At 43.1% G+C, this 24961-nt stretch overlaps 2 protein-coding genes across 10 annotated transcripts in view; both read right to left on the reverse strand.

Moving 5' to 3' along the window:
* Nucleotides 1-1754: 1754 nt before the first annotated feature.
* Nucleotides 1755-10719, reverse strand: LOC115177329 (riboflavin transporter 2). 6 transcript variants are annotated; one of them, XM_029737990.1, is made up of 5 exons: nucleotides 7916-8226; nucleotides 7626-7671; nucleotides 3781-4865; nucleotides 3334-3457; nucleotides 1755-2942 (listed from the first exon to the last, which is right to left on the reverse strand). In XM_029737990.1, exons 3-5 carry the CDS (start codon nucleotides 4818-4820, stop codon nucleotides 2730-2732), a joined length of 1377 nt encoding a protein of 458 aa, XP_029593850.1. In that variant the 5' UTR covers nucleotides 4821-4865; nucleotides 7626-7671; nucleotides 7916-8226; the 3' UTR covers nucleotides 1755-2729. The 6 variants fall into 6 exon arrangements, with proteins under 6 accessions (XP_029593850.1, XP_029593854.1, XP_029593855.1 ...); XM_029737994.1 differs by lacking the exons at nucleotides 7626-7671; nucleotides 7916-8226 and adding an exon at nucleotides 10537-10719; XM_029737995.1 differs by lacking the exon at nucleotides 7626-7671 and having other exon boundaries at nucleotides 8096-8226.
* Nucleotides 10720-12428: 1709 nt separating this feature from the next.
* macf1b (microtubule actin crosslinking factor 1b) overlaps nucleotides 12429-24961 on the reverse strand; it is a 44360-nt gene continuing 31827 nt past the window's right edge. For all 4 annotated transcript variants that reach the window (XM_029738022.1, XM_029738021.1, XM_029738019.1 and 1 more), the window contains exons 22-40: nucleotides 24734-24904; nucleotides 24272-24427; nucleotides 23873-24079; nucleotides 23538-23657; nucleotides 23215-23384; nucleotides 22753-22912; nucleotides 22390-22584; nucleotides 21945-22070; nucleotides 21154-21297; nucleotides 20478-20666; nucleotides 19965-20079; nucleotides 19254-19423; nucleotides 18948-19110; nucleotides 18523-18677; nucleotides 18312-18386; nucleotides 18028-18145; nucleotides 17565-17719; nucleotides 16996-17116; nucleotides 12429-14893 (exon numbers count right to left, since the gene is read on the reverse strand). In XM_029738022.1, the coding sequence (XP_029593882.1) occupies nucleotides 14868-14893; nucleotides 16996-17116; nucleotides 17565-17719; nucleotides 18028-18145; nucleotides 18312-18386; nucleotides 18523-18677; nucleotides 18948-19110; nucleotides 19254-19423; nucleotides 19965-20079; nucleotides 20478-20666; nucleotides 21154-21297; nucleotides 21945-22070; nucleotides 22390-22584; nucleotides 22753-22912; nucleotides 23215-23384; nucleotides 23538-23657; nucleotides 23873-24079; nucleotides 24272-24427; nucleotides 24734-24904 (2736 nt within the window). In that variant the 3' untranslated portion in view covers nucleotides 12429-14867. The remainder of the gene's footprint in view (nucleotides 14894-16995; nucleotides 17117-17564; nucleotides 17720-18027; nucleotides 18146-18311; nucleotides 18387-18522; nucleotides 18678-18947; nucleotides 19111-19253; nucleotides 19424-19964; nucleotides 20080-20477; nucleotides 20667-21153; nucleotides 21298-21944; nucleotides 22071-22389; nucleotides 22585-22752; nucleotides 22913-23214; nucleotides 23385-23537; nucleotides 23658-23872; nucleotides 24080-24271; nucleotides 24428-24733; nucleotides 24905-24961) is intronic.

Genomic DNA, 24961 nt, shown 5'->3' on the forward strand with positions numbered 1-24961 from the left:
AATTCTGGAAGCGAAGGATCTACAGTTGAAGTCGGAAGTTTACATACACTTCGGTTGGAGCCATTAAAACTTGTTTTTCAACCACTCCACAAACTTCTTGTTAACAAGCTATAGTTTTGGCAAGTTGGTTAGGACATCTACTTTGTGCATGACACAAGTCATTTTTCCAACAACTGTTTACAGACATATTATTTCACTTATAATTCACTGTATCACAATTCCAGTGGGTTAGAAGTTTATATACACTAAGTTGACTGTGCCTTTAAACAGCTTGGAAAATTCCAGAAAAGGTTATCATGGCTTTAGAAGCTTCTGATAGGCTAATTGACATCATTTGAGTCATTTGGAGGTGTACCTGTGGATGTATTTTAAGGCTTACCTTCAAACTTAGTGCCTCTTTGCTTGGTATCATGAGAAAATCAAAAGAAATCAGCCAAGACCTCAGAAAAAATTGTAGACCTCCACAAGTCTGGTTCATCCTTGGGAGTAATTTCCAAATGCCTGAAGGTACCACGTTCATCTGTAGAAACAATAGTACGCAAGTATAAACACCATGGGACCACGCAGCTGTCATACCGCTCAGGAGGGAGAGGTGTTCTGTCTCCTAGAGATGAATGTACTTTGATGTGAAAAGTGCAAATCAATCCCAGAACAACAGCAAAGGACCTTGTGAAGATGCTGGAGGAAACAGGTGCAAAAGTATCTATATCCACAGTAAAATGAGTCCTATATCGACAAAACCAGAAAGGCCGCTCAGCAAGGAAGAAGTCACTGCTCCAAAACCACCATCAAAAAGCCAGACTACGGTTTGCAACTGCACATGGGGACAAAATTGTACTTTTTGGAGAAATGTCCTATGGTCTGATTAAATAAAAATAGAACTGTTTGACCATAATGACCATCGTTATGTTTGGAGGAAAAAGGGGGAGGCTTGCAAGCCGAAGAACACCATCCCAACTGTGAAGCACGGGGGTGGCAGCATCACGTTATGGGGGTGCTTTGCTGCAGGAGGGACTGGTGCACTTCACAAAATAAATGGCATCATGAGGTAGGAAAATTATGTGGATATATTGAAGCAACATCTCAAGACATCAGTCAGGAAGTCAAAGCTTGGTCGCAAATGGGTCTTCCAAATGGACAATGACCCCAAGCATACTTCCAAAGTTGTGTCAAAATGGCTTAAGGACAACAAAGTCCAGGTATTGGAGTGGCCATCACAAAGCCCTGACCTCAATCCTATAGAAAATTTGTGGGCAGAACTGTTTGCGAGTAAGGAGGCCTACAAACCTGACTCAGTTACACCAGCTTTGTCAGGAGGAATGGGCCAAAATTCACTCAACTTATTGTGGGAAGCATGTGGAAGGCTACCCGAAACGTTTCACCCAAGTTAAACAATTTAAAGGCAATGCTACCAAATACTAATTGAGTGTATGTAAACTTCTGACCCACTGGGAATATGATGAAAGAACTAAATAGTGGAAATAAATCATTCTCTCTACTATTATTCTGAAATTTCACATTCTTAAAATAAAGTGGTGATCCTAACTGACTAAGACAGGGAATTTTTACTTGGATTAAATGTCAGGAATTGTGAAAAACAGAGTTTAAATGTACTTGGCTAAGGTTTATGTAAACTTCCGACTACAACTGTAAGTATGATTAAGATTACAGTGATGCTTTATATCCATGCTGGTGATAAATAAACCACAGAAAGTTGATAATGAGGCCAGCAATTAGTACAGAAATACAAAACATAAGTATATAAGTATACATTTTAATTGACATGAGCCATACATAATTACAGTGCATTACATTTTAACTGCAGTAAGGTCATATACAAATAATGTAACACAAACTTTGGTTTTGAAAAACCCCCATAAATTATAGACTGGTAAAGAATGAACATAAATTACCTTTTGGTTGACATTTGCAGTACTAGAAACTCAAAAATGAAGACACTGTTTTGTCCCAGTAACATATTCCAATCATCACTTTTATAACACTATACTTAATCACCCTTCAAGCAAAAAAAAGGCATTCATCTTCTTCTAAAGAAGAATTGTAAAAAGCTTAGCAATACAATTTGATCATCTTTGTGGTCTTTGTAACAGTGAAAGTCTAGTCTAAGACAACAATACGTTGGCCTCCCACGGTGTTTGACCTCAATATAGGCATACTGAGTCGTATTCATTAGGGCACACTGTGTAGATGTAGGATCTTCATTTGAGCCAGTTTGCTATAGCAGGAAAATAATCCTGCAGCAACAAGCAATTTGAATTCTTATGTGGATTATAATTGATGGCCATTTTTGTAGGGGATGATACATTTTTCGCAAGGGAAAATGAAGTCTGAAATGTCAAAGTGGAAATTGCAAACTTCAGAAGCCTTTTTAAACCTCAAATACACTATACCTTTTGAAGTTCCTGCATTGCAGAAAAATCTGTCTTGCAACAGGGTGATCAAATTAAGGCCCTACATCTGAGGCAAAAACGTTTTGAAACTTAATTCAACGGTAAACAAACACAAGCTGTTTGGTACCATTTAGTTCCTAATCTGAGGATGTGCTTCAAAGATATCCTTCATAGGGAGATATTATATTGCTTACGCAACAGACGAGATACCTCAAAATCAGTTTAAAGAGGCAAACTCGCATGATGAAAGATATATTTCCAGTGTCAACCATTTTTGTTTTCTACAGTGAGTTTCAACAGTAAGCCACATCTTGATCCCTACTTTGTGCACTTGGTGTTACAAGGGTCCCCTGATTTGAAGAGTCCATAGACACTGACCAAGGGAAACATGGACAGGGCACCCAGCATGGAGCCAAGCTGCACTACCGCTCCACACCAGACAAGGGCGCTGTGACCCTCATCCCGAAGGATCACCCCAATGATCACCTTCACATAGGAGAGGGTCAGGACAAACAACACCCAGGCTATGACCTACAACAGAGAGTAGATAGACATTACATTACATTACTAACAAAATACTAGAATTGTGTCAATACTCACAGTACATTAGAGGATCATCATTTTTTTATTTCACCTTTATTTAACCACGTAGGCCAGGTGAGAACAAGTTCTCATTTACAACTGTGACCTGGCAGTTGTAACTGCATACTGAACAGCATGGACATGAGTTTGAATGTTTACTGTTGTTTAGGAAGCCTTTGTCTGACCTCAAACATCCCATTTTCACTAAGAAACATGTCGTTCTCAATTGCCCAATGAAATCAAATTGACAGTAATGTTGTGTTCAGGTGTTATCAGCAATCTTGCAACGTAACACATGTATTTTCTCTATTCCATGACGTAATAGCAGAAAGAGCCTTACTATGAGTGTGGTTCCTGAGGCGCTGTGGACCAGTAGAGGACAGGGGCTCAGTGTAGCCATGGCCATGATGTAAGTACCAAACCCTGTCCCAACTATTGTCAGAAGCCCAATCAGCACCAACGACCTAAAAAAAAGAACAAGGAAGAGCAACAAGGTGAGTTGAAGAAGTGGGTTGGAAAATTCAAGGTGTTTGGATTATGTAAATGATCCGCTGAAGTATTGTATGTTTTAGGATCAGACTGCAATGTTATTTAATGCTGTTTATTCTGTATTTTCTTATAGAAATCAACTAAATTCAGTGACTGCCAGTCATTCTATTCCAGCCATTACAATGACTCCTCCCCATGTCTACCTTCAACAGCCTTCACTGGTGACTGCATAGATCTGAGATTCTATGTTCAGCAAATGATTCATCAGTCAGTTATGCTAATCCAGTGTTGGGCTTACCTTAAGGGCAGGAACATGGCGATGAAGCAGGCCACGGGGTTGGCCACGGCTGCCATGGTGGCCGCCAGATGGTAGGCCTGGTTCCCGTAGGGCAGACAGGAGTAAGACTGCACTGAGGGCAGCACTGCATTGGTCAGGGCATTGACCCAAGCCAGAACCACAAAGATGAACGCCAGCTCCGGACCACTGTAGAAGCCCGTCCCGAAGGAGCTCCGCCGGGCTCTCCGGTGGCTATCCGGAGAACTGATCATGGGCTTCTCCTCTTGAGGTCTGTGAGACAGGGACAGGGCTTGGTCGCTCTTCTCCTCTGCCAGGCCTCCGTTGAAATATTGCTCGCACTTCTTCTCCCTGGCCACGGCCGGGTGGTGGTTGAGCAGGAGGAAGGCGGCCAGACACACCACCATCATGGCACTGAGGAAGAGGAAGAAGACCTGGGCCGAGAAGTTAGCGGGCTGATACTGAGCCTGGAGCTCTCCACTGGCCCCTACAGTGGAGTTAACCCCTAAGGTCCCATTGGCTAAGCTAGCCACTGTAGCATTCCGACAGTGAACCACCCCCACCCCCTGCACCAGAGCCACTATGGCAGGCACCAAGCCACTAACGCCCTCCCCTACAAAGTACGTAGTGAGGTACTGGGGCCCGAGGCGCATCATGAAGGGCAGGAAGGTAACCGAGGAGGTGCAGTCTACCACAGAGAGTAGGAAGCAGAGCACTAGGAGGGGGACACTATGCGTAGCGCCCGCTAGGAGCACCGTGTGCTTCCAGAAGAAGGCCAGGAGGAAGGTGGCGACCACTCCCAGGCCCACTATGGAGTAGATGATGGGCCGCTCATCCAGCTTTCCCGGGCGGAAGCGGTGCATGAGGGTGACGAAAAGGGGCCCCACATTGGCCATCTGGATGAGCACAGTGAGGTAAGAGGGCAGGTACCAACCCTCTGGGATTTCTGGCACGATGAGGGGCAGCTCCACCCATATCCCGTTGATGGCCACCCAGGAGCCCATGCCAAAAAGGCATGCCAGCACGTGGGTTAGGAAAGTCATGGTAAAGGGCAGGGGCACAGCCAGTAAACAACGTGCATAAAGGACCTGAAACACACACACAATGCACATTATTTCATTAGTAACATACATTGTCATAATACTGATCGTGTACTGATATTTTAGTTTGTTTAGTTATAATTTTTTAGGTTGTAGATCAGCTTTAATATTGCAGATAGATTGTAGTTTCCATCAATGTAATTGTCTGCGTCACTTCCAATCCCACATTTGTTTGTGCAAATATATATATATACAGTTGAAGTCGGAAGTTGACATACACCTTAGCCAAATACATTTAAACTCAGTTTTTCACAATTCCTGACATTTAATCCGAGTAAAAATCCCTTGTCTTAGGTCAGTTAGGATCACCACTTTATTTTAAGAATGTGAAATGTCAGAATAATAGTAGAGAGAATTATTTATTTCCACTTTTATTTCTTTCATCACATTCCCAGTGGGTCAGCAGTTTACATACACTCAATTAGTATTTGGTAGCATTGCCTTTAAATTGTTTAACTTGGGTCAAACGTTTCAGGTAGCCTTCCACCAGCTTCCCACAATAATTTGTGTGAATTTTGGCCCATTCCTCCTGACAGAGCTGGTGTAACTGAGTCAGGTTTGTAGGCCTCCTTCCTCCTTCTATAGGATTGAGGTCAGGGCTTTGTGATGGCCACTCCAATACCTTGACTTTGTTGTCCTTAAGCCATTTTGCCACAACTTTGGAAGTATGCTTGGGGTCATTGTTCATTTGGAAGACACATTTGCAAGCAAGCTTTAACTTTCTGACTGATGTCATGAGATGTTTCTTCAATATATCCACATAATTTTCCTTCTAATGATGCCATCTATTTTGTGAAGTGCACCAGTCCCTCCTGCAGCAAAGCACCCCCACAACATGATGCTGCCACCCCTGTGCTTCATGGTTGGGATGGTGTTCTTCGGCTTGCAAGCCTCCCCCTTTTTCCTCCAAACATAACGATGGTCATTATGGCCAAACAGTTCTATTTTTGTTTCATCAGACCAGAGGACATTTCTCCAAAAGTACAATATTTGTTCCCATGTGCAGTTGCAAACCGTAGTCTGGCTTTTTGATGGCAGTTTTGGAGTGGTGGCTTCTTCCTTGCTGAGCGGCCTTTCAGGTTTTGTCGATATAGGACTAGTTTTACTGTGGATATAGATAATTTTGTACCTGTTTCCTCCAGCATCTTCACAAGGTCCTTTGCTGTTGTTATGGGATTGATTTGCACTTTTCGCACCACCGTACGTTCATCTCTAGGAGACAGAACGCGTTTCCTTCCTGAGCGGTATGACGGCTGCGTGGTCCCTTGGTGTTTATACTTGCGTACTATTGTTTCTACAGATGAACGTGGTACCTTCAGGAGTTTGGAAATTGCTCCCAAGGATGAACCAGACTTGTGGAGGTTTTTTTTTTAGGTCTTGGCTGATTTCTTTTGGTTTTCTCATGATGTCAAGCAAAGAGGCACTGAGTTTGAAGGTAAGCCTTGAAATACATCCACAGGTACACCTCCAATTGACTCAAATTACGTCAATTAGCCTATCAGAAGCTTCTAAAGCCATGAAATCATTTTCTGGAATTTTCCAAGCTGTTTAAAGGCACAGTCAACTTAGTGTATATAAACCTCTGACCCACTGGAATTGTGATACAGTGAATTATAAGTGAAATAATCTGTCTGTAATCAATTGTTGGAAAAATTACTTGTGTCACACATAAAGTAGATGTCCTAACTGAGTTGCCAAAACTATAGTTTGTTAACAAGAAATTTGTGGAGTGGTTGTAAAATTAGTTTTAATAACTCCAACCTAAGTGTATGTAAACTTCCGACTTCAATTGGATATAGGTATACATACACATACATATATATATACACGTATGCATACATATACATATATATATATATACATACATACATACATACATACATACATACATACAAGTATATATATATGTATATATATATATATATATATATATTTTTTTTTTTAAATATATATATATATTTTTTTCCTTTATTACTCTCCAACCCTACCACCCCTCCCCCATTTGGAACAAACTAATGAACAACATGAACTGATATTTGCTGGGGTGTTGAAAGGCATAATTACCGAAACATTATTCCTTGTACCAGAACACAGAACTAAATCAATGTGCTGCTAAAATCCCTATTCTCAGCTCTGTAACATCAGCACAATGACAACATTATATGAACACATTTCCATAGTTCCCTTGGTTCTCCTCAAGGTTAACCTATGTGTAAGTGTTGGTGGGGTCTTCCTCTCACACACGTTGTCATTGGTTACAAAAGCCAGCCTGTCTGCTATGCAGTATGTGACCATAAGACTCAGACTCAGCAGCCTTCCCTCCCCCGTCCCCTGAATGTTGAGTCTGGCACAGAGCACCTGACCTTTCACACAGAAACCCGCTAGAATCAGAACAGCCCCATACACAAAGGCTAAACCTACACTTTTTCTGTGGAAGTACAACATGGTACGAGGGTGTTACTGTGACTTACTGTGACTTCTGCTGATTCATAGTTCCCTGTAATTCAACATCTGTAACTGAATAGTTGATGAGTCACCTCACTCGGTGTATGGAGAGAAACACTGCTTTTATTTACATACATACCGATACACACACACACACACACACACACACACACACACACACACACACACACACACACACACACACACACACACACACACACACACACACACACACACACACACACACACACACACACACACACACACACAAACTTTGAGTTTAGAGAACTACTGTACGCTCACAGTAACTCTTCCTCTCTTCTAGGTCCTTCTTCAGCTTGAATCCATCCTACACGGAAGGGATAATCATTCCACAAGCCTCTTTAAGTCCATCTGTTCCACACTGTAGCTGAGACATGTTGATAATTAGGCAACATGGGATGTGAGTGATGAGGAAATAGTCAAACCAATAATACCACAGGTTAGACTATTTTCACATCCCATGTTGCCTAATTAACAAACTGGCTCAGCTTCAGTGTGGAGCAGATGGCCTTACAGAGGCTTGTGGAATTATTGTCTAACCAGGATCTTACCTTGTGATGGAGTAGGACTACCTATAATATCTACTTCTCTCTTGGGTAACTTCTCACTCCGTTGTGATCAGAGCATTATTACATCAGCCAGCATGTGTGCCCATTCAGTTCATATTCCCTTCCCCCCGTCTTTATCTCTCTTACACACACTCTCACATACATGCACACACACACACTCACGTGACTTCCGTGTCTCCCATTCAACTGACAGAACAGGCAATGCGCAGGCTCCTGATCTCTATGACACCCTAATCCCTCGGGTTTTAAAGGAGCCTCTTTCCAAAATGATTTATCCGTGTGCTCTTCCGCTCTGCCTCCCTGCAGCCCCTAGAGCACTAGAGCAAGCTGCAGTAGCAGCAGGGGGGTCAACCACTTGTATCCTCCCCCTCTCCTCCACCCCTAGAAAATATGACCTTGGCTCTGCCACCCCTAAACAGAAAATGTTGGCTGTAACATGAGAGAAAGAGGGGGAGAGAGAGAGAGAGAGAGAGAGAGAGAGAGAGAGAGAGGCAGCTGCCTAGTACACTACTACACACTAGTCATAAGAAGCTGTGTATTTATAATTGAATGTTAGAGTGCAGTTCTGACTACTCCAGATTGGTTTTAGGAGAATGTTGCAGTGACCTAAAAGGGTGATGATGAAACAAGTTGTTACTTTGCCCCTGAGAAACCTACTCAAAGGATAACGCAGTAATATGCTACTTTGACCACTTTGTGTATCTGTAATGTCGATGACCTTACTGTAATACAACACACCCAAAACACATGAAAAGGCAGGATTTACTTGTTTGCTCAATCTTCTTCCTGTCTCAAAGTCCCATGTTCTCTCCAACAGCCTTGAGTCCTTGGAGAGTCATTAAATGTGTCTACCCCATAGAGATTAATCCATGTGTTTATCTCTATGTTCTACCCTCTAGTATGGTGCCTATATAATGTTGTCACAATCATATTGCGCTGTTGATCTTTTCGAATTGTTCATTTGACATAACACGATTTTGGCCAGGGTTCAATCCGAAACCGTACTCCAGCGCGCTTGACGTTTAAAGGTAATTTCCAATTGAGCTGGCATCTGCAGCCTTTACCTGGAACGTTGTCGACAATGCTTTGTTTGGAGTACATCATGCCTCAAACCTTTTCTCACAGTGGGATTCAGTCAGCTAACATTTGCTTTAGTTTGCTCTGGTCTAATAATTGTCTCCTGATTCAGATGAATGTTGGGCTGTGAAATTGGATCCAACACTGCATTATCTAGCTGGAGCACCATGAACCAGTCTAATGAGAAAAAAGGAAACAGCAGGTATTTCCTCAATCTCTTACAACTTGTTTTGTTATTTGCCAAAAACCAGATGTGGTGCAGCCTATAGTGAACATGTATTTCTTTACAGTGAAGAATTGGCTGTGAAGTGCACTTTTGGCAAAATACATCCATTTATAAAATCACACATCAGTGTAGCAAACTCTGTTTTATGAAACAAGTAATTCAACTAAGTCATTTTTGTTTAACCATTCACAATAAATCTTCAGTAGAAATCAACAAAAATCGTACGCGGGCATATGGTACTACTAAAACGCTATTGAATATACGGTACATTGCCAGTAGACTAGTAGATGGTGCTAAAAGCATCTGATTTCGTTTTTTTTCCTTCACCTCATATTAGAAGTAGTGCAGACCGTTATACAAGAGAAAGACAAAGTGATATGAAGACTGATGAGAAAGTACATTAATCTGCATTTTACATGAACATGCAATGCAATGGAAATTGTATTTCAACTACCCCATGTATTCCAAGGAAAAGCTATAACATCATCTATACTGTATTTCACCCATTTCAATTAGTTTGGTATTGTTTAGCTGTAACCAATCTCCAGCCATAATCATGGTGACAAAAATACCATTCATCTTTTTCTTCCTTTTGCAACCCTTGGTAAAGTTTCAGTATGTTGTTCACTGTAAAATAAGACATGGAAATAATTGCAGTCAAGTTAGTTTCACACAGATTACTTGCTAGAAAAAGAAAAAACAAAGAACACCAAACTTCATATTGGATATACTGTACCACTAATTGCTAGAAAAGGGGGTATACAACTTAACTAACGCGAATTGACATTTAAATCCTATGAGGTATGGTGTCTTAGGTAAGATGGGGTTAGTTTGGGACACCTGCAAATACATACAGTACAGCACGGTAAAGTAAGAAAAATAGAAAGGTCCTCAATTATCTTTGAAGAGACCTGATTAACTTGTTGCATCTCTCAATCCAAAATGTTACGTCATTTCTCCTCCAAATACAGTCAAATATGCTTCTGTTAGTCCATCCCAATTACCATGGGAACTTGATAAATGATAGTAAGGCATGCCTGAAAAGTAATTGTCATGGGTCAAATAAAATCTAGAGAAAGACAGTACAATAAAAATGAGTATTTTATAGCTCAATAAGCAACCAGGAAAAATACCACCCCCATTATATACCTATACCAGTGATCCTCAACCTCAGATGGCCATGTAGCATGATGGGAGTCAACACTTAACGCAACTCTTTTCAAAACATGATATTGTACTTCTTGACCTACTAATGACACATTTCCAATCCTGACCGAAACACCTGACAGGAAGCGCCTACCTGACTCTGTAAGCTTCCTCTCAGTCAGACAGAGTTGGATGCAGTTGATGGATGTTGGCTGCCGGTGTTCGAGTCCCACAGCGCGATGTGATGGTCCTCTGACAGAGTATGTGTGTGTGAGGTTGCCGTGCTGATACACTACGGTCTGGAGCGACCTTGCGCAGGTTGCTGATGTGTCTGTCTGTTAAATAACAGTGGGATGGTGCTTTGTGTGTATAACTACTGTACCAGAATGTCACGTGACTCGGGAGGGCTTCGCTGCACTTTGGTTCACAGGGGTCCAGTCAGGGAGCCAATGTCCTGGGCTACAGAGGCTGGAGAGGGGGAGAGGAGTTGGGTGGCTGTGGAAGTGAGGTAGGGTGGAGTAGCAGGGTTATGCCCTCCCTAATGGTTGGAAGTCTGGGTGTGTAGTGCAGCTTAGCCAACCATACGACGGCTTCAGACAGTGCATTGGGATGTTTGACTTCAGAAGGGTGGGATGCAGAGTAGCTTTTGTTCAGCATAAATTCCATGATGTCAAATGAATGGGCCTGATTGGCCTGGAGCTTGATTAGATGGGAGTTGATTTGAGTGCAGAGAACGAGCACCCCTCTACCTATCTTGACCCCCCTCCTCTAATTACTCTCCTGAACATTTCCTCAAAGTATTTTCACCCTGATTTGATGCTTATTCACTAAAACTTGAGCATGCTTACAGTAGATGCATTTTACTGAGTGTCTATCATCTGAACCTGCCACCAAAGAGAGAACATTTCTAACCATCTTTGAAAGAGGGTTAACACCCACACTACCAAGCTTATCACATTTTTAGTGTTGGGAGTTACTGACCCCAAAATCAACATTGTAGAAAAAAAGAAATAATAATCCTGCACGCATCCGTTACCTCTGCACATTTGTTGTCAACATTCTTTGTCACGTTTATATTTCACAAGATTGTAATGCAGGGCGTATCCTTTTAATTGTTCTCTGCTGAGGAAGCTCTGGAGTTACCGAAACATATTGTTTATTATTTTTGACTTTTTTAGCATGCATGTTTACAAAATTAAAGCTGCTCCGAATTCCCCAAAACAAAAAATGTACAAATAAACAAACAACCCCGTTTGTTCCCTGAGCCCTCCCCATTCCGCCAACATATCCTCCCACATACATCTGCCCACCCGCCACCCTTGCTTCACCTATCCTATCATGCAGGGCTTATACTTTTTGTCTGATAAAGTTCTAGAGTTACAAAAATGCCTTTGTTAACATTTGCTCAGATTTACTTTTTGTAATCCAGGATGGTTTGTCAGATTCATGTGCCGTATAGCCATGGGATTAAGGTGGATGCCAGGCAGTGTTCGGCTGTGAATCGTGAACCATCCTCAGTAACACAGTTCACTGGTCTCTCATTAAGTTAGCTCTTTCCTGTCTTTGGGAAGGGATCCAAGCTGCAAGGCATTGTTCTGACTGTTCTTTACTTCATTATCAGCACAGTGAGAGTGTTGAGTCTGCCAAGTAGGACAAAAAGCTCACACTCGACTGTGCAGTTGAAGGAGCCCATGGTTGGTCTGGAGGAATTTGCTCTCATTTGCTCTCATTGGGCACGTTCACTGGAACGCTTCAGCTTTACAGATTGAATAGAGCCCTTGATCAAAGTATTTGAGAGAAAGCAAATACTATTTGAACCCAGGTCTGGTGGGCACTAGTACATAGGGTATACTATACATACATTATGAGCCTACATGTAGCGTCTCTGTAACAATTAAATATGAGAACATGGTATATTTGTGTTAAAAACAACGCTTTGAACCCCATGTGTTTACATGTAGCAGTGAGGATGTCTCAAGGTCAGAAATAAATGATAGGAAATCAAAGCTAAAAAAAAAGGTGCGCAACAAAATATGAAAAATGTTCTTCATTTCATTACAAATGGTTTATTTTACAATGGACTTAAAACATTATTCGTTTCATTCTTCTACAGTGTTCCTACATTAGATACCAGAACAAGCGCTGGATATAGAAATGGACATGTACAGTACAGAAAGATAGGGGTGCATAGCAGTAGAGGAACCTGGATATTGTGTTTTACAGTACATTGAAATTCTGCCCAACATTCTCACATTGAAGCGTAAAATGACAATGGAATGAATCGGAACAAAGGAGTACGAAATTTAGTTTTTTGTTTTTCTTAATCAGAACTGCATAAACCCAAACCTTATTGTGTACACGCATGTAAAGTACACAATCCACTGCTTTTGTCATGTAAGATTGTACCTTTCTTGGACCAGTCTCAATAAAAACGAAAACCCATACTTAACACATACCCACACACACACACACTTGCTAACAGTGGTAACACACACACACACACACACTTGCTTACAGTGGTACAATTTACCAGACATACAGTAAACCATAGAGAAGGCAAGCACTATACAAGATTAAGCAGGGACAAGTCCAGATGCCACCTATAGACCAACTATTTGTACGGTGTCCATTTTAGGACATCGTCAGCCTCAAGCCTCACACCTCGCCCCTCATCTGTCTGAGGTAGAGTTGAGGGTGTAGACTTTCACACGCGGGTCACATGATATACAGTTTTCTTTGGGTTTATAATATTGATATGAATTGTAGCACCGGCACGGTCATGGTGAGCGGCATCAATCCTTTGTCTGATAATTGTTGTATGCAGAGGTGTAATTGTTTGAGACACACATGTGGGGAACGTTTGCTATAGGTGGGACATTTAGCTTTTATGCCTAGGCTCAAAAGGAGGAAAGAGACATAAATGAATGGGTTGGTTTGCCTAAAATAGTCCGAATTAAGACAGAATGGAGGAAAGAAAGTCAAGATCTCATTGAGAACTACACTTTTGTATTTTGGGAGGGCCACACCCTGTGAAACCCTATAGAAATACAGTTGTTCATCAGAAATAAAATAAACTCCAGTCTATTTCTCTAGTCCTAAACACTGAAACTACGTGAATTAAATCACAAAAAGTGTCGCCACCCACACATACAGAACCAAACCAAAGAAAAAGTGCATTCCATGAGGAGAAGTCCATGTGTGAAGAACACAACTTGCCATTCAAATGTCCCGCCATATAAAACCTCCAGTGACTACACAGCAGTAACATAAAAAGTACATCTACAATCTCACAGTAATGTTCCACTTAAACATTGAACCCTTAAACATCAAAAGGCAAAACCAAACCTGAGAAAATGATCTCAACAAAATAATGACCTATGCCAATCTTCATACATGTTTTGACCTTAAAATGTAGCATTTAAAACAATACTTACAGGACGTTCAAAATAAATCTTTAACTGACAGTGTAGCATCAGTTCAGGTTGAAATTGTAACATAAAACAGCAATGTGGCCCCACCAGCAGTGTTTCCTTAGTCTGGTCCCAGATCTGTTTGTGCTGGCTTGCAAACTCCTATGGACGTTGTTGGCGAAACAGCGCAAGCAGATCTGGGACCAGGCTAGTGTTTCCTATTATGTCATGGGAAAAGAATTACAATGGTGAAAGATGATGGAACCATTGGCTCTGTAGGTTTTGGCATCATCTTTTGGACGGTCTGTGTCTTGTTACTAAATACAGGGTCTACTAGCACACCTTCACGTACTTGCATTTGAGCGCATTTTACAGACCCACTTATTTCAAAGGAGAAATGCAGTACACACAGTACCATAAAGGAACTAATTATGACGGTCGCTGATGAAATCCTGTCTTCATATAGCTTAGAAAAGGATCATCCAGTTGCTGCTAATACACGTGTTTGTTCTTGTAGAGTTTTGTGGTTTTAGCTTCAGGCCACACTGTTGCTTGATCGCAGCTTGCCCTGACATCATTATAAGGGTGCAGGGTAAAACAAATGTTGGAGCTAGATTGTAAGCTTTGCCGATAGCCGTCATGCGATTCGCATCCATGCAGACTGTTCCAATATCTTTATCCTCGGATACTGTCATATTCGGAAAACCAGTATCGAAGTTGTATATGGATACAGATGATCGAAATGATGACTATATCAATATAATGACTCAAAGAGGAGAGTAGTGGGTTATGTCCAGGTTTAGGTCAGAGGTCATGCCCAGATCCCTAGCTGACCAATCGGAGGCTCTCCAGAGAGCCTGCAAACACAGTGTCCAATAGTCTATCTGGCCCTTTTGTATCACTTCTGAAGGTTGTGGAGTTTGTGACTGAGGCCTTGTCTTGTTGGTCTCTCTCTCTCTCTCTCTCTCTCTCTCTCTCTCTCTCTCTCTCTCTCTCTCTCTCTGGACCCCAAGGCTGTAGTGGAGGTCATCACTGCAGTGTTCACATGATGCGCATTGTGGACATACCTTCCTCATCATGTGGGCAGTCTTTCAGCTTCCTCTGAAAAATACGCAAAACAAAAGCCATCATTTTTATTTATTTATTTCACCTTTATTTAACCAGGTACGTCAGTTGAGAACAAGTTCTCATTTACAACTGCGACCTGGCCAAGATAAAGCAAAGAAAGCAGTGCGACAAAAACAACAACACAGAGTTACACATAAACAAACGTACAATCAATAACACATAAGAAAATAAAAATAGAAAAATCTATGTACAGTGTGTGCAAATGTAGAAGAGTAGGGAGGTGCAGATGATGATGTGCAAGTAGAGATACTGGGGTGCAAAAGAGCAAGAGGGTAAGTAATAATATGGGGATGACGTAGTCGGGTGTGCTATTTACAGATTGGCTGTGTACAGGTATAGTGATCTGTAAGCTGCTCTGACAGCTGATGCTTAAAGTTAGAGAGGGAGATAAAAGACTCCAGCTTCAGAGATTTTTGCAATTCGTTCCAGTCATTGGCAGCAGAGAACTGGAAGGAAAGGCGGTCAAAGGAAGTGTTGGCTTTGGGGATGACCAGTGCAATATACGTGCTGGAGTGCATGCTACGGGTGGGTGTTGCTATGGTGACCAGTGAGCTGAGATAAGGCGGGGCTTTACCTAGCAAAGACTTATAGATGACCTGGAGCCAGTGGGTTTGGTGACGGATATGTAGTGAGGGCCAGCCAACAAGAGCATACAGGTCGCAGTGGTGGGTAGTATATGGGGCTTTGGTGACAAAACAGATGGCACTGTGATAGACTACATCCAGTTTGCTGAGTAGAGTGTTGGGGGCTATTTTGTAAACGACACCGCCGAAGTCAAGGATCGGTAGGATAGTCAGTTTTACGAGGGTATGTTTGGTGGCATGAGTGAAGGAGGCTTTGTTGCGAAATGGGAAGCCGATTTGAGATTTAATTTTGGATTGGAGATGCTTAATGTGAGTCTGGAAGGAGAGTTTACAGTCTAACCAGAGACCTAGGTATTTGTAGATGTCCACATTTACATTTACATTTAAGTCATTTAGCAGACGCTCTTATCCAGAGCGACTTACAAATTGGTGCATTCACCTTATGATATCCAGTGGAACAACCACTTTACAATAGTGCATCTAAATCTTCTAAGGGGGGGGGGGGGGGTTAGAAGGATTACTTTATCCTATCCTAGGTATTCCTAACCCTAACCCTAACCCACATATTCTAGGTCAGAACCGTCCAGAGTAGTGATGCTAGTCGGGTGGGAGGGTGCGAGCAGTTTTACTATAATTTAAAAGCAGTTGGAGGCCACGGAATGAGTGTTGTATGGCGTTGAAGCTCGTTTGGAGGTTTGTTAGCACAGTGTCCAAAGAAGGGCCAGATGTATACAGAATGGTGTCTTCTGCGTAGAAGTGGATCAGAGAATCACCAGCAGCAAGAACGACATCATTGATATATACAGAGAAAAGAGTCGGCCCGAGCATTGAACCCTGTGGCACCCCCATAGAGACTGCCAGTGGTCCGGACAACAGGCCCTCCAATTTGACACACTGAACTCTATCTGAGAAGTAGTTGGTGAAACAGGCGAGGCAGTCATTTGAGAAGCCAAGGCTATTGAGTCTGCCGATAAGAATGCGGTGATTGACTGAGTCGAAAGCCTTGGCCAGGTCGATAAAGACGGCTGCACAGTACTGTCTTTTATCGATGACGGTTATGATATCGTTTAGAACCTTGAGCGTGGCTGAGGTGCACCCATGACCAGCTCGGAAACCAGATTGCATAGTGGAGAAGGTACGGTGGAGAAGGTATGGCTTTCGAAGATTTTAGAAAGGCAGGGCAGGATGGATATAGGTCTATAACAGTTTAGAGTGTCTCCCCCTTTGAAGAGGGGGATGACCGCGGCAGCTTTCCAATCTTTGGGCATCTCAGACGATACGAAAGAGAGGTTGAATAGGCTAGTAATAGGGGTTGCAACAATTTCGGCAGATCATTTTAGAAAGAGAGGGTCCAGATTGTCAAGCCCAGCTGATTTGTAGGGATCCAGATTTGAATCCCCATCATGTCAGTGGAGTCCCCATCACTCATTTGAACTTCACTATAATTGCAAGTCCATTTCCATTCACAGAGGGTTTATTTACTGTACACACCTGATGGTGAAAGAGAATCGTCATCCCCCGCAGTGGAGAACTGTAGATCTGACCCCAGAGCAGCTATGGAGCTCCTGGGCCGGATGCAGCGGTCGCCTGAGAGACTCCTCCGCAGTAAGGCCTGGAACATGGGCTTAGAGATGAGTTAACCATGATACTAGCCATCTCAATGACATGAATAGGTGAGCTTACCTTATTGCTTTGAGGACTATCATACTACAACAAAGGAGAGTGTGTTGTTTTATTATATTTATTTTATTTGACTTAACTAGGCAAGTCAGTTAAAAACAAATTCTTACTTACAATGACAGCCTAGGAACAGTGCCTTGTTCAGGGGTAGAACGACAGATTTTTACCTTGTCAGCTCGGGGATTCGAGCTAGCAACCTTTCAGTTACTGGCCCAATGCTCTAACCACTAGGCTACCCGCTGCCCCAACAGAGTGTGTTGGTTTGGGGCTAGTACAAAGTTACAGTGGTAAGCATACCGTGTTGGTTTGTAGGCTTATACACAGGTAGTGATATGACTGTTTCTGGGTCTGGTTGTACACTACGATGGAGGGGATCTTACCTTGTGTGTTAGGGGGCTGCTAGGAGCCGAGGCACTGCTGTAGAGACTCAGGCTGGAGTTGGACCTGCTGACCGTCAGGGTTTTAGACGAGCCTCTTCTCCTAGAGTTGTCGAACAAGTACTTCTCCTTTATCTTTAGGTTCGTCCGACCTTTCACTGTGAAATAAATAACAGATGTCAATGGTCATTATGAATCTGGCTTAATTTTTGGAGGATGTAATGGATGCAATGCTAGTGGAAATGGATTGTATTAAAAGCATGGGAAAAGAGCTCTACAGAGTGCTTCTTAGGTCCCCACGGCCGCTGTCCCCATGCTTTCTGGACGTTGCTAAATAACCAGCTAACAAACTTCAAAACGGTTTGGATGAAATGACAACATCCAAGATAAGACGAAAATAAACTAAAAGTTAAAACCTTATTTTTGAGAATTATACGGTCCTACTGCACTTTAAGTCTCCACTAACCTCTACAAGGGTCGTTCTTGACCAGGAATTCATCAAGTGCTGTCCAGCCTCCTCCCACCCGTACCATCAGGGTACTGCGCAGGATACGCACCATCCGCAACTGTTGGGAATCCCCAAACTACAGCAGAGACCAACAAAAAACATAACAGGTTTTAAATAGACTGGCATTACTCAAAGCATTAACAACCCTATAACCAACGTTTTCACTGGGTTCAGTTAAACACATGTTCCTTGTTCCAATGACCTACATACAATCAAAAGGTCAAAGGTTAAAGGTCCCTCACCCTGTAGCGGTTGGCACTGATCTGCTCCACCTGGAACCTCTTGGGACAGTTGCACTGAGACACCTGTCGACCCACCTGAGGGAGATACGGGATTCAGTCAGTCAGACAACTTTCATCAAACACAACTGTGGTTAGGTGTAATACGTTGAACTGTATGCTGTTACACCGTTGAAGATCATGGGCATAAAAACAACTCTGGGAGACATTTCACCTCCTCGTTGATCTGATCTGCATCTAGCGTCCTCCTGTAGGGATCCCGGCTGGGATGGAGGGCACTCACAAACTCATAGTAGTCAATGAAGCCGTCCCCATTCATGTCAAAGATATTGGCCACTGCATTCATCTCCAGGGAGTTGGTGGGGAATTCTAAAAAGGTAATATGTGGATTTGTTCATGTGGATTTGTTTAAGTTTTAGACTTTGAATCCGTGATGAGAGTTGACATTTCAATAACATTTTAATAACAGACTGATCAAAGTTTTCTGCTGATTACGTAAGGCCATCGTTCTCTCCAGGACATTAGTGCCAAGTGGCAGTTTTATTCATACATCAAATCAATAATGAATGGGCGTTGAGTAAATGAATGTAGAGTGACAGATGCTGAGAGGCTGGGAGTGGGGATGGGGGCAGGGCTTACTGGATGCCAGGACGTTGTCGATTAACTCCTTTTTGCTGATTCGTCCGTCCTGGTCCCTGTCAATGTTTCGGAACACATCTAGGATCCGAGACTTGAGGTGGCTGATCCACTGCATGTAGCGCTTGCGCCAGACGTTGAAGTCGAAATTCGCAAATTCCTCCATCTGTTTGTGGAAAATCAATAATATTAGCGACAATTGACATTAACACTGTATAACGAGTAATTTATGTCCGATTTTGAAGCTATTGAAAGGGAAACTAACTAACTAGCGCTAACACATAGGTGGCAGTATGTTGTGCCAGTCACCTCTTGGAGTCCCTGCTCGTGCTGCTCTAGGCGGCCCTGTCTGGCCAGAGCCAGGAGCCAGAGTTTCTGCCAGTGGCTGACCAGCTGACACAGCTGAGGGGTCTGAGGGTCCAGGTTCTCCAGGGGTAGAGGGACTACTGTAGGCTGGAGTTTCAGAGTGCTCCTCCTCTCTGGAGCAAGCACAGAAGATGGATACCTCAATTAGCTTACTAGATACAAACTTCAAGGAACATTTTACATTAACATATATATATATATATTATCTCAATATCAAATCATTTCTGGGTAAAAAATGTACAAAAATAACAACGAGCGATTTCTCAAGGAAGAATGTATCAAGGACTGTCTGGGAGTTGTCTGATTGGGGTGAGGGGGGACTGAAAACGAGCAGTTATTGGCCGAGAGGTTTGGAACTCTCTTTAGTCTTTTCAGTAATTTACCGCCTGGTGATGTCAATAGGCAGGCAAAAACTCAATCCGATCAAAATCTTTCAGGTGGTCTTTTCAAACAGCTCTTACACTAGAAGGGCATTTTCATAATTTTCACAATTTCACACTATTATTCCAACTTCATAGTGTTGACATAATCCCTCAAAAAATGTGCACGTCAAGATTTTAATATGGCTCAGATTAGAGCTGTAAGTAAAACAGTTATTCAATAAAATACAAAGTCCCTAAGCCAAGTGGTTGCTAACCCTAACCCTTCACTTACTTGTCAGTGCCTTGCGGCACGGTGAAGCCTGCTGTTTGGGGATCAGCTTCTGTTTGCAGGATTTTGTGGCATGTTCAACCTCTGGCAGTTTTCGGTTCAGCTCCTCCATGAATACCTGGAGGGAGGAATGGTGAGCTATTAACAGTCTTTACAAAAAATTATTTGAGTCTGTAAAAAAAAATTCTATAGTATTTTGTGAACTAATACTCGCACTTGACTTTTTCCCCCTTAATAGCTCTGACTTCGCTGATAGCTACTTTATTGTGGGAAAATGTCCTTACTATGTGATATGTGGTTGTCCCACCTAGCTCTTAAGATGAATGCACTAACTAATTTAAGTCGCCCTGGATAAGAGTGTCTGCTAAATGACTAAAATGTCAAATGTAAATGTATTTGGTAATTGTATACTGTGTGAATTGGAACTGTTTAGCTGTGTTTGTTAGTTCTGTGCTCTGCATGGTTTGTAGCTTGTAGAGACTATATGGTTTGAGACTGTGTGTTTATGTACTATACCATGTGTTGGACGATGAGTTCCTGGTTGTGTTCTATGCTCTCAGCTGGTGGCTCCTGGTCTCTGAGGTTGAGGGCCTCCTCGGCGGATGAGATCCAGTCCAGTAGGCGCTGTAGCTTCTCCCGCTCAGCCTCCAGAGCAGACAGGCTGGCCTGGATCCTCTGGCCCTGCTGCTGAGCCCAAGTCTGCACCTGAATCAGAGAGAGAGAGAGAGAGAGAGAGAGAGAGAGAGAGAGAGGGAACACCAGCAAAAAGTCACACCTGGATTCTGTGTTGTCTACAGGGAATCAGCAAGACCACCTAACAGAAAATGACTAACTGCAGACTGACTGACTACAGACTGACTGACAGGCTGCCAAAGCAGCAACAAAAACATCATTTATCTTCAAAATGGATCAAACATTCACCGTTTTTTTGTGGGGGATGGCCAATGTAAATATAACCAAGCGTAGCAGGTGTAGAAAGACGCCTGAGCAGAGTTGCCACTTCAGTTGTTAGGGGAAGCAGAAGTTTGGCTGTAAAATACTGTAAACCCTGAAAACCGGATGTCAGTGTTTTCTGGCGACTCCGCAAAGGCTAATTTAAATACCTCCGAGAAATTGCATGCCCCAACGCTTAAGTCATAGTTATTATATTTTTGTCCTACGTAAAGTCCCAAGTAGGTAAGAGTGGACTCACCTCTTCGTAGCGGGTCTTGGTGACGCTGATCCAGGACTTGAGTGTGATGATGGAGTCTGGGTGACAGGAGGACAGGATTTCCTCATTCAGACACCAGATGCTCTCTAGCTCCATCTCCTGGGAGCGCAGGGAAGTGATTGACTCCTGGACACAGGGCATAAACACAGAGCTCATTACACCCCCCGTCTACTGGGTAATGCCATCAAAATACAAAACTATGAGTAAATACAAAATGACCTGAAGCTTGGTATCTTGAAAGTCAGTAAAACTAAAAAGGCAACCACAAAACTGAAACTACCTCCCACGGCCATCTGAGTCTATCACCATCTTTCAGTCTAGCCCTACCTCTTCATCATGACCTACCCTTAACCCCACTATCCTCCCACACTCTTCTCAAGCACCCACTATTTTCCACTTACTCACACACACACACAACACCTGCTCGCTCAGTCATGCACGGACACATCAGACCTTTTCCCTTCCTTGAGCCCAGACCCTACTCTTTGTTTCATGTTTTTGTCCTTTTGTTTAGTTTGGCGTTGTTTTGTTTTGATTTCAGTTTCTTGTTTTTCATTTCTACAATTTTAAAGCAACTTTGGGTTCTTGAAAAGCGCTTTATAAATACCATGTACTATTATTATTATTATTATTATAAAAAGCTAGATAAAGCATCAGGCTTTTATATCTTGTATCTTGCAACCTCTACAAGCCCTGATGTTAATTGTTATTATGCTATTTATGCACCTTAATAATGGAGGCTACAGTCATATTAGGCCTAAATGTCTACCTACCTCATGTTGTTTGCGGAAGGCCAGCAGAGCTTCCTCTTCCTCAGGGATGACCCCGTACCTCAGCACCCTCTCTGCCTCCGCCAGATGCTCCAGGAAGGAGTGGACCAACCTGTCAAACTTCTCAGCCTGACAGAGACACACATATGAAAGGACAATGAGATACACTATCCTTCATAGAAAGACATAACAAGACATTATAAAGCCTCAAGCATGTTAATAACAAGTCATAAATCATTATACCTGCAGGCTTTAAGTAAAGTGTTCAGAAAGGATAGGCTTTATTGTCCAAGAGGGGGGAAATTGTCTTGGACGATTTCTGGGAGCTCATCCGAGATGTGAACTTTGATATACCCTGTCCACACTAGACAATTACATAACATAACACTGAAGATAAGTCAGTGTGATCGGGATCGTAAAATGTGAATAAGACAGTATGGTGAGTTACCTGTTGAAGGGCTGCCTCCAGCCTGGCCTGCTTGGATACGGACAGTTTACACACGTCCTCCCAGCGTGCCTCCAATTCGTCCATCTGCTCCTGCAACCAATGGGCATCAGCAGTGCTGCTCCTGGTCAGGTCCCTCACCGAGCGCTTCAGGGTCCTAATGCACCCGGCTCGCTTCCCCAACTCCTTCTGGAACACCTGAGAAACAAGAGAGTCCAAGAGAATGTCAGCTTGAGAGGAATTTCATACCCTGTACTGATGTCACACAGTTTACAGGTGAAGCCTCAAGAAAGGCATTTTTATGGTGTCCATAGGAAAGCCTCAATATCTTATTGGATCACATACACAGAATGGATAAAAAATGACCTTGTGCTTGTCGATCAGATTGTTGACCATGTCTTTTTCCCCACCGACAGGTACGTCTTCAGCCAGCTGTGGCTCTGCTCTGTATAACCAGTCATTCAGGGCTTGAAGGGCATCTGTGAATCTGCCTGAAAACAGCAGTGCTTCCTCCAGTTTGTGTTGCCTGTGGAACATTTAATTGGATCATATACTCTGTCAAAGTTGCCCTGTTGCCCAAATTGATTCCGATCACAATCCACTCTCTATCCCTGCCCTTGGCTTTGATGTTTGCAGATCCCTTCAATGTTTGCAAATCTGTAAGGTGGAAGCAAAATTGTGGATAGTCCACAACTATTTGGATTAAACCTATCCTATCCCTTCAGGTCTACAGATATCAAAGGCCTAGGGGAAGAGGTGGGGAGCGAATTGGGACCAGTGTTTTAAATCATTGTAGGTGTTCCCTCATCAGTGTATTGTGTCCCTCACCTTTCCATGGATTTGCCACTGATGGTATCCCATGAGTCCCGGAGCTCAGAGAGCAGGTTCTCCAGGTGCTGTCTGTCCTGGGCACTCTGAGACCTCTCATGAAGGCCCCGCCCACTCTTTAGAGTGGCCTCGTACATGGGTCGCTTCGAGCGCAGAAGCTTCTGGAAGTCCTAGGAGCATACATACAGATAAATACAGGAATTAATGGGGTAGTTCAATGAAATATGTAATTTATGTAAAAACAATGGATTTAAATTATACATTCCATGCTAGAAAGATATTCATAAGAGCTATAATTATTTCTAGAATTTCTTTAGGCCTACCTTCTGTTCGGTGAGCTGCAGTTTAATTTCCTCGTGGTCCACAGCGATCTCTTTATGTGTGTCCAGCGTCTGCTCCACCTCAGTCATCCAGTCCACTAGGAGGCGCCAAGATTCACTGAACTGAAATATTAGAGGTTAATGCAGGCTTGTTATCATGAGAGCCCTTCTAAATTGGACTTTTGAAACTGAGGCATTAACTGTTTGGAGGGTTATTATGAGTTACTAGATAGAGGATGTTGGAAAAAATGACGATGTTGGGTGGAAAATACAGAATAGTTAATAATGACCAAAAAAAACTATACTTCAGAGAATATCTGATGGTTCTGTATATCTACCTGTTTTGCATTCTTCTTGACGTCCTCTAGTGTACGGCCCCTCTCTGTGGCGCGCTGGTGAAGTTTCCTGTAGCGGTCGTGTACGGTCATGATCAGGTTGTGAACCACGTCACAGTCCTCCTTCCTGCTCAGCTCGGTCAGCCTGGAGCCTGCACTCTCTACCACTGTCTTCTTCTCACCGTAACAGTTCACCTCACTCACCAGAGTCTATGGGGGGGGGGGGGGGGGGGGGGGGGGGATACACTATGATTTATCATATACACGCAGACATAATTCGCACACATAATGCACACACATATGCACAAACATACACTCTTACTCTCACACACACACATACACACAAATGCATGTGCACATGCATGCTAATACGCACACACACACACACACACACAAACCCACCCGGTGGTCTTGAAGCTGGCCACAGACTGTGTCCAGGACAAAGCTGGGGACAGGCAGGACTCCTATGGCCTCCTCACACTTGGCCATCCTGGTCAGCAGCTCCTGGACATTACAGTGGAACTCCTTCGCCAGGCTCAAACCTTCGGTTAGCTTAGCCTACGAACAGAACAGATACCACACTTTTACTCAGGTCGTTCACAAACATACTGTAGTTAATCATCCTGTTCTTAGGCCCCTCGTCGGTGTTACTTACCCTGGTCCCAGATCTGGGTTGGAAGTAAACTGACTGAAAAAGGGAGGGACTACCTGAACTTATCCAGTAAGAAATGCTCCTTTTCGTTTTCTGTAGCTAAAACATTGCTGCATGCCCCAATGAACACAACCCTGTATGTGATGTTAACAATGATCAGAGGAGTTGGCTAAAGCACGTAGATCTGGGAGCAGGCTAAGTCTCACTCTCACCTTGCGGTCCTGTACTTTCCCGTAGACGGTAGCCCACTTCTGCTCCAGGATACAGAGGCTGTGTTCCGTGCTGGAGCCCCGGGTCACGTCGCTGCTCTCCAACATCCTGCGGATGGCGTTCCTCACGTCTGTGTAGGCATGGAGCTTGGAGTCCATCTCGTTACACAGTTCCTGGGGCGGTACAGAGAGGGAAAGGGAAAGGGAGATACTTAGTCAGTTGTACAACTG

This window comes from Salmo trutta, chromosome 37 (genome assembly GCF_901001165.1).
Source record: "Salmo trutta chromosome 37, fSalTru1.1, whole genome shotgun sequence".
Classification (NCBI taxonomy): Eukaryota; Metazoa; Chordata; class Actinopteri; order Salmoniformes; family Salmonidae; genus Salmo; species Salmo trutta.